The 21,311-nt window shown below is 43.0% G+C and overlaps 1 protein-coding gene across 1 annotated transcript in view; it reads right to left on the bottom strand.

Annotated features, from left to right (window-relative positions):
• COL28A1 (collagen type XXVIII alpha 1 chain) overlaps positions 1 to 21,311 on the bottom strand; it is a 160,136-nt gene that overhangs the window by 21,920 nt on the left and 116,905 nt on the right. The window contains 6 exon segments of the mRNA XM_036862947.1: positions 3,212 to 3,369; positions 4,889 to 5,443; positions 7,521 to 7,557; positions 13,304 to 13,339; positions 13,429 to 13,509; positions 14,063 to 14,131. Of these exon segments, the coding sequence (XP_036718842.1) occupies positions 3,212 to 3,369; positions 4,889 to 5,443; positions 7,521 to 7,557; positions 13,304 to 13,339; positions 13,429 to 13,509; positions 14,063 to 14,131 (936 nt within the window).

Below are 21,311 nucleotides of genomic sequence, written 5' to 3' on the forward strand. Positions count from 1 at the left end.
AGGAATACAGAGCTAGGTGTCTTAAGGAGTGATAGAAGAGACAACAGAGAGGAAATAGAGACGCAAAAAGGGAAACAGGGCTTCTGAGATTGTTTATTTATTTTGCAGTATTGCCTAGGGTAGGCTTGGGAACAATCTGAGGATTGAAAGGTTTTGACAGATTCATGTTATGTTAGGTATTTTGATACTATAATTATACTTTTAGATAAAGGTGGGTGTGCATGGACAGATACATACATATGTTTTTGTATTTATGTGTGTGTATACATTATATATACATACGACCGATCTAAAATGTGAATATAAATGCATATATGTTTGTTCAGACTAAATATCTATTAGGATCATTCATTTTTAAAAATTCACTCTTCGGTGCTTGTGCAAAGAGAGACAGGGTGAGAAGGTGTAGAGACAAGAGGGACTATCCAAGTTCAAGTTCATTACAAGCTCCCACTATCTCAGTCAGAGGGCCCCTAGGGAGAGCCAACTGATACCCACCCTGTGACTCTTGGTGTTACAAATCTAAACTATTTTGGATGTCCTCTTCTTATGCCCTCCCCCCTCCCCAGCTACTAGAATGATTCCTCTGTCATAACCTGTTAACATCACTTTTCTCTCAGGGCATCTAACTTCCTGCGTCATGACACCAGAGGCACAGGCTCTTGTCTCATTCTGTGCCGTTGCTTTGGATGTCCCTCAGCCACCTCCGTACAAAATAAGCCCATTATTTTCCTTCAAAGAACCCTACCCTGCCTCCTATATTCTCCATCTCAGTGGATGGTGTTTCAGTTCACCCCATCTCCAAGCTAGAAATACAACCGTCCTCCCCAAACCCTCTCCCTAACCTCCAATCCATTCAGTCACTAAATCCTGTTCATTCTACCCCAGAAATGGCTTTCCAATCCATATGTCCCTTTATTCCAATGGCCCCTGCCTTAGTTTAAGGCCTCATCATCTCTCACCTGGACCATTACTCCTCTTATCCCACCTCCAGTCTCCTCTCCCCCTCCTCCTTCTATTTATCTTTCATAGTGCAACCAAATGTGACCATACGACCCTTGCTTTTAAGACTCTCCTGCTTTCTCCTGGTTGCCTGGCCTATGGATGAAGTTCAAGCTCCTTAGCTTGACACATGAAGCCATTTATAATTAGTCCTCAAATTATTTGTCCAGTTTTAACTCTCGCCCTTCTGCCAGATACACCTTCGGCTCCAGTTAGACTGAGCTTGTCCTCATTTCTTAAAATGCCATTCCCTTTGGATTTCCCCTTTGCCCCCACATGTTCCCCTTTCTTGGAAATACGCTTCCCCCTACTCTTGCCTTGAAAAACACTTACTTAGTCTTAAAACTCAGCTCAACACCACGTCCTCTGTAAAGGCTTCCATTACTCTGCCCTGAACTTAACTGCACCGTCTCTTGAGCTTTGTCCATAGCTCTGCTGAAGTTCTTAATACCTCTTGTACTTATCCGTTCACTGAGAGACCGTGGACTTCTCCTGGGCAGGAACTGTGTCCCAAGAGCCACCCCTGAGCACTGCAGTAAATGATCAATACATGCCGCGGGAATTCATTGATTATGAGGAGAGCTCCGTTTAGGCACCACTTGCTGGATGAAACCTGAGTTTGCTCTTGTGTAGGAAGCTTTTAGAAAGGGACATGGGTTGACTAAGGGAAGAACAAAGGGATAACTCACACAAGCAGGAGGAGATGGGCTGTGTACATTACTGTCTGTAATTTACTTTAGAATGCTCAGTAAAAACCAGAGTTGGCAAATCCCCATGGGCCAAATCTGAGTCTTCACCTGTTTTGGGAAATAAGTTTTATCTGAACACAGCCATGTATATTCATTGAAGTACTGGCTATGGCTGCTTTTGCATTTCAAAGGCAGAGTTGAGTCATGGCAACAGAGATCAAATGGCCTGCAAAACCCAAAATCTTTACTCTGTGGCCCTTTACAGAAAGGGTTTGTTGACCCCCTGATATAGACCATGTGATATAAATGCGTGTGTTAATTTCAATCTACAATCCAGGGGCAGTCTGTTGCCCTAACTGGAATGTCCCATCTCGAAGTCGGCTCGTATTTAATCAAATAGAAATATATTAGAGGCCTTTCTGTCCTTTTTTGAACATAATATAAAAATCTTGTGAGTCCTGTAATCTGTCCCCATAGGAATGGCATCCTAGGCCTGACTCCTGAATGGTTCTGCATCCACCTACTGATCTGGAGGTTTCTCAGGGCCTTAGTCCAACTATACAGTTAGCTGAATCCTGATGCTTGAGTATTGTTGCACTGGCTCAAAATGACTCTTTCATGTCTATGAAGACTTCATAAAAGGACAGCACAGGGGCTTCACTGAGCTTACAAAATAGGGACACTGCTGTGTGCCTGCTTGCTAGACGATGTCCATACATGTAGTGAACATCAGTCCACAGCTGCTTTAGTTGTAACTTGGTGGGGAAGAGAGTACAGCACTCACTTACCAGTAACTATGAGAGGCTCTCCAGTTTTCACCTAAAAGAAACTAACAGTTGCTTGTGACCTGATGGGCTGAAGTCAGTTCCCAGAAGCTTGCTCTAAGGACGATCACATTTGTCTCAATACATTCAGGAGGTAGTTCTCTCATGCACAGGTGATTGGGGGGCTCTGAAACGAAGCACCCACCTTGTGCGATATGCATGCATAGTTTCCCTCCCTGTCCCCACTCTGGGCACAGGCGGGGGAAGCTAAATGAACAAGAGCGTGGATTGGAAGGTGGGAGAGTGCAGGCTGAGCATGTGTGCACTTGGAAGAAACTTGAGAGGGTGCAAAGTGGGGAGGGGATACACAGACGGATGAGGGAGAATTGTGACCCCATACAGAAAGATCTGCAAATGTGGCAAGGGGGTGATGCAAATAGTATAGTATTAATCTGTTCTAATGTACACGATTACTTTTGGTGGTGGCAGGGATATAATATGAAAATATTATTTGTAACATTTAATAAATAATTATAAAATATGGAAATATTAAAAAATCTCATATTCAAGCTCATAAGCCCCAGAGCTATTTCAGAACTAGAAATCTGGAGACAAAAGCCTACTATTTAGAGCCAAAGACCTGAAAATATCCATACCGCAGTTGATTCTTGACAGCGTGGGGCAAGATTGTCTTTGATGTAAAACAGACTGAATACACGATTTTAGGCTCACAAATTAAGCAAGACAGTTACTTACGGACTCAGAAATTTCTTTCTGGGGTTCTGGAGCAGATTCAGTGAGTTCTTGCCCCGATATCCCAAATCCAGGTTGAAGCAGTGGTGAACCCAAAATGTGAAAGAGGTAGGATTCAAAATCCTCACAACTTTTTTTAAACAATTTTTGCTTCAGGGTATCTATCTTTTAAAAGAGAAGTAGAAAAGGGAACAGGAGGAGCAATGAAACATTACTCAAAATCTGTTTAAAGAGACCGTTTGCACTCTCCTTAAAGTAAACAGACACTTCCCCATCACCTGAAGTCAACCACTAGGGGAATGAAGTTTTACCACATTTTTACCTCATCTGTAAGAGGCCATCTAAAATAATTTAATTATTTAATTTAATTTAATAATAGTCGATGGCCCAAATAGGCAAAAGAATGACTTACATGCTTGTTATCCAAAGTGTCTGTCTGTTATCTGTGAACTACTCTGTGGAAGGGGCAAGTCTAATGCATAATAAGTTTAACAGGCAATTACCTCTGGTTTTGGGAATTGCAAAAAGCCAGCCAGTCCAAAAATATATCCCTCATTGCCGAGAACATATTAGTAACTCCTTTGATTAAGATGATAAAGCTCTTCAATTATTAAAATATAACATGTCTCTGAAATGTGTAATATTTCTGGCCGTTCTAACACATTAACAGCCCAGTGAGATTGAATAGACCAGTCACCCGATAGGGTGTTAAGGAAATGGGACCCCGGGTTAGAAAGGTCTGGAGAAAGAGGGAAAGTGGGAAGGTTCTGAGCGTGGTCCGCTCTCCTTAGGGCCAGACGTGCTGGTACTTGGAGTAGGCTGGGAACAGCATGAGGCCTTGTCAGGCCCTGCTCCCGGATGAGTGGAGAAGGAAAGATGGGGTCAAACTGAGGCCTGCAAACACATTAAGTATAAGTTTTACTTATTTCACAAGCTTTCTGGGTGTGGGCCCTGCCAGAATGTGTTATCAGTTTCCAAAGAACTGGAATGTTTCATTGTAAAGTGATGCTGGTCACACCTGAATCACGGTGAGTCAGTGTCTTAGCATGGCTCGTCAGGAAACGTCAGTTCACGTGAAGGGTGAAGCAGCATAGGGAAAGCCATCAGAGCAGCACTGAGTGTATGAGGAATACTCACCATGTTGTTCTTTAAGATAAACTCCTGACGTCAACTTGTTTACTCTTCGTTATCTGTTTTCATAGGAACAGAGAACAGAGAATAGACGAGAGTAATCCCAGTTACCGTGTCTCTCATCTCTTTAGATTACATCCCTGTTCTCCACTCATTCTGCACTTCGTAACTCATTTTGATTCTGTGGATATTTTCTGTCTTGCTGCTGGCTTGCTCCATCTCTTATCCAAGTTAGGTAACTTTTAGAACATGAACTAATCTTAGCAATGCCCCCAAATCCTGTCCTTTCTTTTTAGTCCTTTGATTGCACATACCCGAGTTAAGCAACTCCAAGGCCAACTCAGCACTTATTACAAATGAGTCAAGACAAGGGATTGCACTCCCTGAATGAAATATTAAACGTCTTTGTCTTCCAGAGTTTCTGTGTTACAGTTTAATGCCAGTATACGCCTCATTAGCCTCCTGATTTTCATTTTTGGTCAGGATAATCCAGTGATGTGGTACTTGGAAGGACAGTGTCGATTCCTTTCCCCTGGAGCTGAGTCTTACCTTGAAGGGTAACAAAGTCATCAAATAGATAAACGTGCTCACTGTCTGGGTCGGTAGCAATTAGATTCATTTCTCTGTGGAACATCTCGAAGTTGGGGTCATTTCTCTTCGCCACCTCAATCACAAATATTTCCACATCGATGTCACTGACATCCTTCACCACCTCTGTCAGATCCTTTTCATCTCGGGTGTCTGTCTGCTCATCAGTGATGACCAAGGCCACCTTCTTCACACCCAGCCTTGCGGCTTCGAACATGCGGTTGGCGGCACGGAGAGCTATGGTTGTGTAGGTGCCTTCTCCCAGATACTTCATGCTGTCCACGGCCCGCTTGAGGTCGTCCTTGCTGGAGAACTGTGTCAAATGAGCCACCTCCTCCACCTTATGGCTATAGTTGATTACGCCTACGCGGGCCATGGCAAGGTCCAGTGCAACTCTGTCGGTCAGAGTCTTCACAAAGTCTTTGATAATCGGGAAGTTCTCCGGTCCCACACTTTCTGAGCTGTCGATCACAAACAGCAGCTCTAGCGGTGCCTCTCTGCATTTACGCCCACACCTGAAACACGAATGTTGACATAGAAACACAGCGGGGATGAAAATTAAAACATCACTGATTGATATCAGATGGGTGGGGGGTGGGGGGAGAGGGGCAAGGATGAACCCAGGACTGGATTGTAACCTTCCTTTTCTGTGACCGTGAACACAGCTGACGATTGTCTCCCTTCTGGTTTCTATACCTGACTTTTTAAAAAAATGATATATTGCAAAAAAAAAAAAAAACTCCCCCACAAAAAACCAAAATGCTGTAGAGGATAAAACAATAAACAGCTAGCCAATTTCTAAGATTAAAAAATAAAATAGTATTTTTAAAAGATTCGGCATCCCTGCGTATGCCTTCCTGATTCCATTTCCCTCCTCCATAAGAGATAACCACCATCCTAAATTTGCCCTTTATCATCCGACCATTTGTATTTAATCGGAATCTGAATGCTAATATTTCAGTCTTCAACCATATCCTTATGTGAAAATGAATACTTGCTCATTGGCGTGGCCAATGGGTAAAGTAATGGGATGAAACTTTTTAATCGTGGGGGAAAGATTCAGGTCTTTAACTGGACTCAAGAGTAGCGGCCCCTAGCTACTCTGGTTTATGTCCCCAGTCACGCCCTTACTGACCACTAAGGTGGCTCCCATCTTATCAAGGAGGCCAGCAGTCCATCCATACTGTGAAACTCTTTCAGGGAAATGATCTCAGAACACTGGTCAGTAAACAACTTCTATTTAGGGTTTATCATTCAAAGCAGTTGCCAGAGTTCCTTGGCAATAAAAATTATCAGGGTTCCACTGGTGTATTCATATCCTCATGTTGGCCAACAGCCCTGCCACGATAAATCATCAGGAAACTGACTGCTATTTTACAGTGCTTCTAGAACTCAGAAGCAATGTCTAAATCGGCCTGTCACCATAGAGAGTCCCAGGCTGCTTCTTAAGGTCCAGAAGTCTTTTGGGGGACAAGTCAGTTCTGGGGTTCTCTGTATGGAAGGATAATGATATTCCTGCCTCTGTCTGATTTGAACACAGAAGTTACCTTCATTATCCATTAATTGCTTGCCTTTTGGCTAGTCTTTTTGCTTGACTTCCTTGTTCTGGTAACTCTGTTTTAAGTCTATTTCGCCATAGAAGCATTTAGATAGAGTTGTGACACAAGATGACCTCTGGACCCTGTCCTTTTGCCTCTGAAGTGGTAGGCACTCTAGACGTAGGGCTCAAAACTCAATTTAGAAAGACTTTTTGCTTCAGGAAAAACACAGACATTATCGTCACCAGCTAGGCTGGATTCAAACACCAGTTAGGGCCCTGTAGTCCTGCTTCCTTTGTTGTTCTTTCCTTCTCAGGCTCAGGTAAATGTCACTGAATACAAATGAGCTCTGTGCTAACAAAAGGCCTGGCTGCCCACAGACCCGACGCCTGTATCTTCACGCTTCTTAACTACCCTGCGAAAGTGACTTTCTTTTCCTAAATCAGGATTCCCACATCCCCTCACACTGCTTCCTTTCAGTTTCCCACTGAAACTGAAAATGAGCTTGAAACTTTCCCACGAGCTGTACAGTATACATATTCTGGGTGAGCACATTATCTTTTTTTTTTTTTTTTTTTTTTTTTTTTTTTTTTTGTTAACTTTAGTGCCAGTTCCCTTAGATTTCTTTTGCCTGTCTGGCATTTTATGTGTTCTTATAGCTACTTTATTTATTTGTTTATTTATTTTTGGCTGTGTTGGGTCTTCGGTTCGTGCGAGGGCTTTCTCCAGTTGCGGCAAGCGGGGGCCACTCTTCATCGCGGTGCGGGGGCCACTCTTCATCGCGGTGCGCGGGCCTTTCACTATCGCGGCCCCTCCCGTTGCGGGGCACAGGCTCCAGACGCGCAGGCTCAGTAGTTGTGGCTCACGGGCCCAGCCACTCCGTGGCATGTGGGATCTTCCCAGACCAGGGCTCGAACCCGTGTCCCCTGCATTAGCAGGCAGATTCTCAACCACTGCGCCAGCAGGGAAGCCCGAGCACATTATCTTGACAACACAGAACATAGTGGGGTTGGTACTTTAAAGTGATGGGTTTTTTCTTGGTCGTCAAATCTTACCACATATTTCAAAAATAAGCTTAATGATTTCTTCTTTCTGGAGGAAAAGAGGAAAATGTATTAATTGTGTGACCATATTTCTTCCTATAGTCATGAAAGGTATGTGTTATTATAATCAGCATTGGGCTATTTGACTTAATCCTTCCACTGCAAATAAAATACATAGCACAGGGGCTTCCCTGGTGGCACAGTGGTTAAGAATCCGCCTGCCAATGCAGGGGACACAGGTTCAAGCCCTGGTCCGGGAAGATCCCACATGCTGTGGAGCAGCTAAGCCCGTGCTCCACAAGTACTAAGTCTGTGCTCTAGAGCCCACGAGCCACAACTACTGAGCCTGTGAGCCACAACTACTGAAGCCCGCATGCCTAGAGCTCATGCTCTGCAACAAGAGAAGCCACCGCAATGAGAAGCCCACGCACCACAATGAAGAGTAGCCCCCGCTTGCCACAACTAGAGAAAGCCCGTGCACAGCAACGAAGACCCAGCACAGCCAAAAATAAATAAATTAAATAAATAAAAAATACATAGCACAGAGGTTAAAAGTTGGCTATAATATATCAGAATTGAAATGTGTTTGAGCTGTGAAATGTAATAACTCAGACTTGGAGTTCAAATTGCAGCTCCAGTATTTATCAGCTGTGTGACCTTGGGCATGAAGTGACCTAACAGTGTCTGTGTCTCAGGGATGTGGTGGGATTAAATGAGGTAACTCACACACAGGGTCTGGCGCCACAAAAGATGTACTACCTACAGTCGGCCCCCCATAGCCATGGGTTCTGCATCCGTGATACGGAGGGCTGACTGTACTGTGCCATTTTATATGCGGGACTTGAGCATCCACGGATTTTGGTACCTACTGGGTTGGGCGTGGTGGGCGTGTCTGGGAACCAATCCCCTGCAGATTCTGAGGACAATAATGGTGTGGGCAATGCATGCTTTCAGTTACACGGTTTAACCCACATGTGCTGACAAACCAGGACAAGCACCAGGGCCAAAAGAGATCTCATCCAATGCTGTATTTCCTCCTTTTTTTCTGTACCAATCCCCAGATTTGCAAGTCTTCTCTCCAGTTTCCTAATACTCTCACTTGGGCTCTTCCATGAAACCTCGCTGGGTTCCTGGATGCTCCTTCCAGGCCCCGCTGCTCACCAGCTCCATCAGAAGGGCCTGAGATGAGCTGGGTACTAGGAATCAATCTGCCAGCATCCTGCCCTGCATGGCATGTTTACAAATGCCATGGGATGAGACTGGAGAAGTCAGGATTCTGCATCTGCCAAAGACATGAAGCTGACAGGGATGATTAACTTAACAGATGAGAGAAGCAGAAGCCCAGAAAATCTCAACTGGAAAGAGCAGTGGACCTGTTCGAAGAAGATACAGTGTAACAGCTGCAAAAGTAAAGTTTTAAAGGAGAAAACCTATAATGACAGAAGTGAGGTGAAGGTGACATAGACGGTAACATGGCTTAACAGAAGCATGTACAGAGAATATTCAGGGCATTTTAATTTAATTTTTTTTTCTGTAAATTGAGTAAAAGCCAATGATTACAAGTGGCTATACAAAAGGAATTCCCAATGTGAGATTTTAAAAATTATAGGAAATGAAGGAGTCAACAGTTATCTTTTTTTTTTTTTTTTAGGCTTTGTCATGCTTTTCCACATTTAGAGAGACATTTAATAAATCTGAAACTAGAGTATGTCTGGAAAGGGGAAATGTCTATTAATATATTTATCTTGTTATCTAGGAAGGGGAAATGTTATGTATTTAATATACTTGTGTTTAATTTTTTACAAGTGGAGAAAATACTTTACACTAAGTTTTACGATTATAGTTTTTCACTTAACATTATGTAGTAATTAATTTCCCATATTATTAAGTATTCTGAAAAACTTGATTACTGAAGTCAGATGCATGGCCATTTTAAGGTTCTTGATGCAGACTGCCTTACAATCCTCCAGAAAAGTTGTAGTAACTGACGCCTCTAACAGCAGTATATAAGAAAACCCGTTTTGTTTTAGAGACACAACACTGGTTATTATTATTATTATATAATCTTTGCCACTTGATAGAGCAAAATATCTCATTGTTTTAAATTACACTCACTATTTGTGAGGCTGAATTTTATATGTATGTTTCCAAGTTGTATTCTCTTATGCACACACAGCCTTTGTCCTTTGTCCGTTTTTTTCTATTAGAATGTTTGTCTTTTCTTGACTTGTAAGAGCAATTTATATATCAAGGTTGCATTTTAATTCTTTTCACTGTGCTTTTATGGCATAACCAGGTCTAATATGCTTTAAGTAGTCATATATATATATGTGTGTGTGTGTGTGTGTGTGTGTGTGTGTGTGTGTATATATATATATATATATATATATATATATATAAATCTTTTCCTTGTATTCTTTGCTTTTAAGTCACTGGAATAGTTTCACCCTTTCCATTAAAATTGCTGAATGACCACATTGGCTACTCAGTGCCAATGATGAAGGCATCAAGTTTATACCCCTCAAAGGACTCATGTTTACATGAGTCTAGTAAGAAGTAGGCAAATAAATAAATACTTTTATAAGTACTATTCTATTGGCTTGGAGCTAAAGAACCACGCTGGTCTGCCAGGAATACCAGGGGTGGGAGAGTGGTTGTGGGCCCGTGGTCCAGGGAGGTTAGGCAGACTCTGACCGGGGTGGGGTGGGGAGAGGAGGAGGAAGAGCTTTCCAGGCAGGGGATGGAACACACAAAGTTCAGTGCACTGGAGTACTTGATTAAACTTGTGACTCAGGGAATGTGACTGAAAGAATGACAGGAAATGTGAAAGACAGATGGACTTTAGAAAGCCTTTGTGTCATACTGAGGAGTGTGGACGTATCCTGAGCACTGAGAAGAGACATGGTCCGTAGCAGAGAAGAAAGGTGATTGTGGCAGCCAGTGGAGGGGTCTGAGGTTCCTGTATAGTTCAGGCAAAGAAGATAACACTAGAAAGCCGTGGTGGTATTGATGGATGGGAAGGAATGACCTGGAGGGACATTTCAAAAGGAGATGAAGGGGGTTGGTGAGTAATTGGAAGGAAGGATGAGGGAAAGGAGTCTAGGAGGCAAATGATAACGGTGCCGCTCTTTGAGATAGAGAGGGAGGGAACAGGGGCAGGTTGAAGCTAATGAAGATCACTGGTTCAGCTTGATTCTGGCTGGGTTTGAGGCACCTGTGGGACACCCAGCTGGTGATGTCCAGTAGGCAGTAGGATGTGAGGTCTGGCGCTCAGGAGAGGGGTTCAAGCTGGAGGCAGATTTAAGAAATGCCAGTGTACAGTTGGCTGTTGAAACAGGGATGGCAGACGAGATTGCGTGGAGCAGAGCTTCTCCGCCTTTTTTAACCCCTCCCTACCCCCTTTTGTCAAACATATCCTTTTCTATATTTATAATATAAAAATATTTTTTCATTCTCCATACAACTTTAATATTAAATTAGCCTTTTTGAACTGTACATCCCCCTGACTTTGATAGCTGTCCCTCCCTGAGGGTTTGAAGACTGGGAAGAAAAGACTGAGGGCAGACACTGGGAAACACTGACATTTAAGGGATACACGGAGAAACAGTCTGTTTGAAGCAATTTGGTGTGAATGATTAAAAACTTGAACTCCATCGATGGTATTTGCCTCTTAAAAGAGGACTTTGTTATTCTGGGCTGAATCTGCCACTGAGAGCGTTTGGGAATATATTTGATCAGGGAGAGAATGGGGGTGGGGAGAGGAAAGATGCCTTCCAAGAACAGCCTTCATGGGGGAGCAGCCGGGATTTGGCATCAGACAAGCCAACTTTGGCTCTAAGGGCTCTGTTACTTGTTATTGAGGTGTCTTGGGGCGTATCGTTCAAGCTTTCTGCGTGACTTGGCGTGCCTTCATCTGGAGGGAAGACACTACTACCTACCTCATGGGCTGTCATGCGGATTCATGTGGGTTCTGGGCGAGAGGGGGCTGCGGCTTATAGCCTGTCCCCTTCTCCCTGCACCCTCTCCCCACCAGCCCTGTGCTGTACCGGGCCTTAGCCAGCACTTATGAGGTGAATGCAAGCTCTGTCAAATCCCCCCAGATGCCTGCCCCTTGGCCACCTCGCGCATACAGGCCAGTGCTGTCAGCTTCCAAACTTGGGGCCATTTGGGGCAATCCTGAGATCCTGTGTATCCAGAGCGCAGTACAGAGGGGGGTGTGCGCTCAGGGTGGTCGCTCCTCACCTGGGGGAAGGGGTGTACCTGGAGAAGGACTAGAAGTCCAGGGGTCCAGAGTGGGGGCCGTACTTTACATGCGCCCCCCCCCAGGCACCCTGCAGTACTGGGTCAGGGCGGTATTGATATGAAGGAGCCTGTCGCATATTAGAATCTCATTTAATGCTGACCTTGGCTTTCTGAATGCTACAAAAAGGGAAGAGTGAAGGAAAAGAGAATTTGCATCAAACCATACCTGATTTTGTCTGCTCTGGACCCACATATCACTTCTATCACAGCATTTATCAAACTATAGGTGAACGTCCTTTGTCTTTCTCTCCCGTTAGGCTGTGAGCTCCTTGAGTCCAGAGACATAGTCTCTTACTCTCAACTATTCCCCCAGTGCCTGTCTCAGACCCTGACCCAGGGTAGGTGCCCAATAAACGTTGGTGAAGTGAATGAACAACTGCATGGATGAAGGAAACCAGTTGCCCTCTCCATGTTGGGACAGGAGGGAGGGTATAAACCTATGGGAAACATTCCTCTGGGCATTTTACATACACCCTCCTCTGCTACTTTTAGGGAGAAATTGCTGCATATATAGCTACTTCATCCTCCGTAGGCATCTGGGGAGGGTCTGACTTCTGGTGGGGAACAACAAAGAGAAAAAGGCAGATGGGCCCTAAAACCATGCACAGTTCTGTTTGTCACATGTCCAGCTCTCGCCTTCATCACTTGAACTCCCACCCCTGGGTTTTCCTGGCACTATACATAAGGTCAACACCCCCAGACCATGACCCACCAAAGAATCAAAAAGGGAAAAAGCCTACTTAGTGCTCTGTGGTGATCTAAATGGGAAGAAAATCCAAAAAAGAGGGGATATATGTATACATATGGCTGATTCACTTCGCTGTACAGTAGAAACTAACACAACATTGTAAAACAACTATACCCCAATTAAAAAAAAGGAGGGGGGGGGAAGAGAAGGTCCCTATTTCTCCTCAACTCCAGGAGATGTAGTGTCTCAAAGTTAGAAAAGAAGAAGTAGATTTTGCTATAGAAATTCTAGAACTTTCCCATCCTGTGGGACTTTCAGGTGTCAGCTTTTTGTTTGTAGTGGTGCAAACAAAAGAGAACAAAAGAGAGAAGAACAGGGAAAGTTTGTACATCATCACAAATATTTGTTGAATAAATGAATCAGTACATAAAAGTAATCCCGATTTTGTGATTGCTGTTCTCCTCAGAGCACTTCTTAAAGGAACTAGTTCAGGAAAAAAAGAGCCCCTGTGCTGACATGTGAAGAAGGCTCATGTACAATAAAAAGTCCCTTGCTCATTTGGCTTCTTTTAAACAGTTCACCTCCTTGTTAACCTTTCTACCGGGGGGTGGGCAATTATATCTCTACCACAAGGCTGGATAAGGGCGCTGGGTGTGATGTCTCCCTCACATTCGGGTTCAATTACCTCCTGCATCTATGTCAGCACTAATTCTGTGTCAAAAGAAGTCACTTCTAAAGCTAAAACACAAATGCAATCATTTTGTGAGCACAAACCCCTCAATTACCTTCCAGGATTGATACTCACTGTCAGTCCTCTGTCTCCTCTTGGTCCTTGTAACCCCTACTTAGTGGAAGAAGAGTAACAGTCAATGTAGGTTGGAAGCAGTTACTGTGTACAATTACCATAAGATGTTAAAAATCACTTCCTGCCTGTTTTCCTTGGGGTCCGGGATCTCCAATTTCCCCTTTATCCCCTTTCTTTCCCACATTGCCCCGTTCTCCATGGTCTCCCTTTATAATACAATGAAAAGATAAGCTTAGAATGTGAATATTAATGCCAAATAAGAAGAACCCTAAAGTTTTATTTCTTTGCAACTGTGGTACCTCTTGAAGACCTGTGGTTCTTGTTGATATGAATATACTATATGAAAAAAATGGGGGGGCATTTTATTTACATCCCCCCAGGTACCATAATCTAATTCATGATCAACTCGGGACCTCAAGGTGAGGAGACCATGAGATGCCATCCGATTAGCTCACTGCCTTTAGGAACTTCAACTGTTATACAGGTTAACACCTGAGTTATCTGGTATCTTCTTCATGGTACTTTGTAAGGATTTATTCCTTATCAGCTGGCTTTTGAGTTTGAAGAAAATGAGATTTCATAAAGTGAACACGTTTGTAGTTAGGAAAAGAAATGCATAAGGATTCACTCTGAAATGGATTTTTTCCTCTGAGCTTTGTAAGGAGAAGAGTGTCAAGTGCATGAGAGCTCTTCCAGAGTTCAAGTTAAACTATTGAGATCCTAAACCTAAGCATTTCTCTTAGGTCCTGAAATACTTACCTTCCTGCCAGGGAGGCCATGGCCTGTCATGCCCTTTGGCCCTGGGAAGCCTTGAGGTCCTTGCTCCCCCTGCACTCAATATGTGAAAGGGATGCTCCTGTTAATTTCCCAAGATATTTCTCAGAATATACTTTCGGTCTGATATACATTTGCACTTTCAAAACTGCATTATAGCATTATCTAAATTTGGGGGGAAATACACATATACTTCAGATGGGCTCAATACTTTGCTAGTAAAAATTTAACTACTTATCTGGGGTAGAAGTGAGGGAGTTGGTTTATAGCATTTGTCTGTTTCTGTGGTGTAAATACTTCTGCCTTTGCCAATTTCAAACTGTGAACTTGACATCAACCGGTTCACAAGTAACAAGCAGCTGTTACTGATATTTCAGTCATGATATTACTGGTAATTTTTATAATCTTTACATTTTCTATATTTTTGATATGTTGAAAGCATGTATTATCTTAATAATGGAGTACAAGAGGATTTAACAGCATCTCTCCCCAGTTAATGCCAAGGAGTGTTTATATAATTCACCGTTCACTGTTTGCTCCATACCTGATCATTTGTAGCAACGTAAATCCATTTATCTAAATTCAATACCTCCTAAATTTGGAAAATAAAAATCTTTTCCTTTCAGTACTTGTTTTTAACTTTCCCCATCATATCTTAACATTATCTGCTGTTCTTGTACCCCTATCTTCAAAACCACACAGGTTTAAAAGGTTTTCATGATGTTGAACATGAAACAGGAATAATCACTAACAAGTATACAAAAGTCATAGCACTGATGATGCTTAGATCAGCAACCCCTACTTTAAATATAAATTTATTTATTTATTTATTTTGGCTGTGTTGGGTCTTCGTTTCTGTGTGAGGGCTCTCTCTAGTTGTGGCAAGTGGGGGCCACTCTTCATCGCCGTGCGCGGGCCCCTCACCATCGCGGCCTCTCCTGTTGCGGAGAACAGGCTACAGATGCGCAGGCTCAGTGACTGTGGCTCACGGGCCCAGCCGCTCTGCGGCATGTGGGATCTTCCCAGACCAGGGCTCGAACCCGTGTCCCCTGCATTGGCAGGCAGACTCTCAACCACTGCGCCACCAGGGAAGCCCTCAACCCCTACTTTAGATCATTATTAGCAATGAGTCTGTGGCGAAGGTTTGAAGGACCATGGGCTCCCGGGATTTGATTTGCTTACCTTTAGCATCTTTCTCAAAGGTATCCTGACCGTGCCCACTAGAATCACTGGTATGCTCAGTAAAAACCTCAGACCAACTTAATGAGAATCAAAGATGGAGGTAAGGGTATAATATGCATTTTGCCATAGGCTTGCGAAGGCTCGAGAGCCAAGGCTCCAGAAGGCAGGATGGGCTTTAGAAGGTCGCTCCTGAAAGGGGCCACAGAGGGTTGCTTGGAGACCATTGTAACTTCAAATATCAGCATTCCTGAGCCCCTTGTCGTAGCTCATTGGCTTTCAAGCTTTTTAAAAACAGAACCCTTTCTTTTTAAAAGTGTTATAGTGAAATATTTCAGGCACAAAATTTTATATGGAAAAAGACAAACACTGATGTAACACCATATTAAAAAATTAAATAGTACAGATACCATTGAAATCCCCAATGTACCTAATCCCCTTCCCTGAAGGAGAGAGGAGACCTCTCTCTGAAATTGATATGCAACACTCTTATCTACGTTTTTATGCTTTAACTACACATGTGTATATTCTAAAACAATGCACAATATTTTTTTTATATTTAAACTTCAAATAATTGATACATTTATGCATCTAATTTGTATTTTAAATCTCAACACTATCTATTTGAAATTTATCTGTGTACATATATGTAGTTCTAGTTTGTTAATGTTCTCTGCTCTACAGCATTCCATTAAATAACTAGACTACATTATCCTAGTGATGGGCATTTAGATTGTTTCCAGTATTTCCCTATTACAAATAATGCTTCAGCAAATAGTCTTGTATATATCTTTGCACACATCCCTAGGAGAGAACTCTTTCATTGAAACAAATCTTATACAGTAGAGTACCAAATAAAATGAATGTAAGTGGAGATTCCCTTGTTGGTAAATGAAGTGCTCAGTTCTTCCTGCATCCATCCCTATCCCCTAGCCGAGCTGGCTTGGCTAAACTCAGAAGCCCTTTTCATCTCTGTCATGTAGTATTTCTAAATGGACAGCAGGTAGGGGGGTATAGTTTTGCCTCCTCATTTCAACTCTAGAGGTCTCATAGCAAGTTCTTTACTGTGGTCAGATTGCAGAGAACTCATTTACTGAATGTCTTTTTCACCCTGTTAACACTTGAGCCAAACACAACGGTCTAGCATAGAGGGCTCGTAGTGAGTATTTATGCAGTGATGTGCACAGATGTCTCAGGTCTATCCAAGGAGACTCTCCCCTGAAGAAGGAGTGCCCCTTAGGTGCTTAGTTGGTTAGAGGAGACAGGCCGGGATCATTGGTCTGCTTTATTCACTTTATAGAATAGTCCCCAGGAAACCTGGAGCCCCAGAAACTTGGATAGGGATTAGCGCCGGTTAAGTAAGCCCCAAACAGTAAAGCAACACTCTGATTCCAAGCTGGAGATTCAAGCAGGACAAAGTAGAGGAGAAAAATCTGTTTCTAAAGATTACACTGCCAACACAGGCGTAATGAAGAGGAATAGGTGGGAATATATGGATAATACAGCCCAACCTCATTACACTTACTGGAAAACATGCTCTACCAAGAGTGATCTGCAGCCTCATCTTGAATATGAAAGATAGAAGGATCTGTCTACATACAGACTAGCCTGTCATACAGATTAGGTGGCCAGCCCACAGAGTGAGATGAAGGACATTGGGAAGATTCCTGCCTGAGATGCTGCCATTCTCTGTTCTCATTAAAAAGAAAATTAAAAACAAAAATTACAAGGAAGGTATCCTCTGAAGAAAGATGTATCAGTAAGTGACACTTCGGCATAAATTAGCTATCTCAGATTTTTTGTGGAGGGGAATAAGGACATCTTCATTCAACCAGGTCCCTGGTTGAAAGGTGGTTTTGGGTTGTCAAGGCTATGCTTGAGAGCACGGGTACCTGAGTTGCGGGGTCAGGAGGGTTCCTAGCCAGGTGTAGGGGAGATTAAAGGTTCTTGGGAGAAATCTGTAGCTGGCTTTGTTCCAACCCCAAAGGACAGAATAGTGTGAAAAACAAAGGGGCTGGGACTATGGCGTGATGGTGAATTATCACTGAGGATTATATATTTAGAAAAAGTGGGTTCAGAAAGAACTTGATACCTTTCTGACAATTATTCAGAATAATTATTTATTTTACAACCTTTTAGATTCCCACAGCAGCTAATCTAGAGCATGTTCAATAAATGTTTATGACTGACTAGCTGCTTTTGAGAAATGACACAATTTTCTTGCGAAGTTAAAAGCTACTGTGGCTTCATTGCCATGCCCTGGGGGGGAAAAGCCTCAGAATAGCCAATTATCATGTTAGAATCAGCTCCATGTTCAGGAATTTATTCTGCATTACTTCATAATATAGACTTTTATATATAATTGTTAACATTGTACTTATTCCAGGCAGCTGGGTTTCCCTATAATAAGGGCTTTTTTTTTTTTCTTTTTAATCACCAGTTTCCCTTCAAAATACTTGAAGTCTTCTTAAACGTTCAGAGTCGACTATCTGGCTGAAAGCCTTTAGCAAGTAAGTCCATGCCTTGGCTTGGCAGAGGTGAATACTATCCAATCAGATTTTTTTTCCTTACAAGTCTCAGGAAAATGATAGGCAGTGATTTCAGGATGGGTCAGAAGCCACTGCACAAAAGAACCTGTCTATCTGAAGATATATAATTAAGTCCACATTTCAAACCCAGCTTCTTAACCACTATATCTCAGTCTTAGATCTTTTCTGCTAAAGTTGTGATCATTTTAATTTTGCAGATGATTGCTTATTCTCTGGGAGAGAGAGTTCTAAGGATAATGCACAACTACCTGAATATTTTAATAGATGTGTGTGGCATGCATATTACCGGTATGTCAGGAAACAACAGTGTTTCTTTCCAAATGTTTTCTGAGTAAGGTGCTATAAGGAAAAAAATCCAATTCATAGATGAGCCAAAAAATATAAAGTGGATGTCTGGCTTCTTCTTAGGATGTAGAAAACTAGGCTGCTTTTATTCTTAAAACCTCACCAAAGTTGCTGACTCATCTATGAAATCGCAACTTTCCTTGAATCTACCATAGAGCTGTGGTTGCAGCGCCACCAGCTTACACAAAATCTAAGGAAACACAGGCTCCTCCAAGGAGAGACAGGACATGGGCGCTTACCTGCTGGAGATGACAGATGAAGCTAATAAGAAGAATTCAGCTAAAATTCTTAACAAATTGCTGAGTGTGGGCTAGTTGGAGAAGACAAAACTCCTGGGAGCTCCAGGCACAAGGCAAATTCATACCCACCCACCCAGTCTCTTCTGGGACCTCACCAGTGCTCAAGAGAGAGACTGGGGACAGGGCAAGTCCCAAAGTTTCCCTAGTGGGGCAGACCTAGGGGAGGGAGGCAGCAGCCCCCCAGGGGAAGGCCCGAAGCCCCCATGGGACAAAAATCAAAACAGCTAGGGGAAGTGAAGCAAGCCTTTAGGGCACAGATGACGACCCATGGCAGCTGAGGGAAGGAAACAGACTAAAGCCTGCAGGAATGAATCCTGGGCCCGGACCTTTAGACACTACAGGTCCTCTCTCTATGGCCCTCAGGGCAGAGTCTTTTTTAATAACCCAAGAACTGTCAGCCATGTATGGCAAGGGTTTTCAAAACAGCTCCCATGGAAATTTCCATGTGCTGGACCAAGATGCTACTAACATTAATATTGATGACTACATTCATTTCCTATTGCCCCTATAATGAATGACCACAAATTGAGTGGCTTAAAACAACATAAATTTGTTCTCAGACAGTTCTGGAAGTTAGAAGTCCAGATCAGTTTCACTAGGCTAAAGTCAAGGTGTTGGTAAGGCTGGTTTCCCCTGGACACTGTGAGGGGAGCAGCTGTTTCCCCTGATTTCCTCAGCTTCCAGGGGTCACCTGTGTTCTTTAGCTGGTGGTCTCTTCCTCCATCTTCCTTCCCTTCATCACCTCTGATTCCATCATCACATCGCCTCTTCCACAGTCTCTTCTCCCTCTGTCTCCCCCTTATAAGGACACGCATGATTAAATGTAGGGCCTACAAATAATCCAGGATAATCTTCCCATCTCAAAATACCTAACTTAATCACATCTGAAACCTTCCTTCTGCCATGTAAGGTAATATTCACAGATTCTAAGGATTAGGGCGTGAACATTTTTAGGGGCCATTATTCAGCTTACCACAGTGACTTTTTCCATATTCGTGCAAAAAGAAAGTTAATTATTATAATTTTTTTGTAATTTACCTTAATGTACTTCAGTTTAAACAGTACCATGAATGTGTGTATGTGCAAGTTAATTTACACTCTAGGGGTGCTGAGTTAACACTTGAAATACTGTAATCAGTAGTCCACACTTCAAAGACAGGTGACTCGACTCTTGCTATCTGAATTTGCTCCACAAGGATGATAGAAACAATTTATCCTTGGGGGAGAAAAGGGGTGTTCAAGACATGTGGTAGCTGGAAGCGTTGTACAGGCCCTTTCCTCTTTCGTAAATCGGGTATAATAGCCAGGTGGGCTCACACCCCCATGAATGCTTCTGGTCGAGTACCCTAAATTCTAGAACTCATTCAGAACAGGTGTCTCTTACCCTCATCCCATAATGAAGAATCCCGTCACCTGATCTGATTAAGAGGTTAGTCGGTCCCACCATAAGAATATTGTTGTCATTGCCTCAGAGTGATCATTTTAGGCAAAGTACTTGTTAAAGTATTTAAAGAGACAGAATGGAATTTGGACCCAGTTTTCAGTACATGTTTTTGTGCCTACTTGTTAATAAGTAGCTGAACATAGGGTAGAATTCTGTCTGAAACTTGCTTTAATTGAAGCATGGCACCTAACAGGAAGTTTGTCTAGGAGAAGGCAGGTCACTCCTGCTGACTTCTAATCTTCAGAGACTACCGAAAGTCACTGAGAAGAATCTGACAAATTGTGAATGTCCATACTGGCCTAGTTCAGCTCACAACAGTCATAGCCAAATGTGCTCAACTGGGCCATATTTTCCCCCAGTCATTTTTCTTAAACATTTAGTCCCTACTTCCATTTTTCTGTTTATAACTACCAGCAGATGATAAAGTAATTGAACAAGTAGCAACATGAATATTTGCAAATAATTTCAGCAAAAGCCAAGCCACTTCACGGGACTCTTTGTTTCATGGACACGTGTGCTCGCTGTTAGGATTTTCTATCCCACTCACAGAATCTAGTCCCGTTTTCCAGTAATAAAATGGTTCTTAACATAAAATCTAGGATTAAATACATTGATAGGTCACAGTGCAAAGAGCATCATAGCTTCGAGGGGTTTTATCAGCTGGATTCAGTTGCATAAATTGACTTATCCTGCCCTCCTGCCTAAATAGCCTTCTGTAAAACCTGCCAAATTTCATGCATATCTTGCATGGCATTTGAATACACTTGACCACAAATGATAAATACAAAATGACAAGGTCGGCTTTATGGCAGTTCCTCAGCTAGAGAGAGGGGACTCCGGGTGCTCCCTTTGCTGGCCATCTGCATGGTGCAACCTTCTAGTTTCCCGCCTGAGTTTCTCGTGGTTTGTTTGTGTCATTGTTGGTTTGTGTTTTAGAACTCCAGTGTCTCTCATGGTGCTCTCTGTGCCCTCAAGGTAGATGTTTGCCTTTGACCCTTATTCCTGTCCACATCCATGGTGACCCTCTGGGGATAACCCCCAATTCTCTAATCCCCAGTCTTACCCCGGTCTCTAAGCTCCAGGCGTAACATTATATCTGCTCTCTAGACCTTTCCTCCTTCTGGCCATTTCGGAACCAAAACTATCAAATACAGAAACTCTCCTTCGCCACATCTGCCTTTCTTCCTGGCTTTCCCTCTTTCACTCACCTCGCAGTCTTCCAGGCTTGGGATTCTCTTTGTGTTCTGACCTTATCTGTGCTCCCGGAACACGTTCATCCCATCTGTGGGCAAGTCCCAGCCCACCAAACACATCCGAGGAGTCTTCCCTGACTCGCCCTCCCCCCGAGTCAAGAGTAATTCCCCCAGATCTACCCACTCCTCTCCTGTAGCCTGTCTCAGAACAGGTTTGGATGCTCG

This window comes from Balaenoptera musculus, chromosome 9, assembly GCF_009873245.2.
Source record: "Balaenoptera musculus isolate JJ_BM4_2016_0621 chromosome 9, mBalMus1.pri.v3, whole genome shotgun sequence".
Lineage (NCBI taxonomy): Eukaryota > Metazoa > Chordata > Mammalia > Artiodactyla > Balaenopteridae > Balaenoptera > Balaenoptera musculus.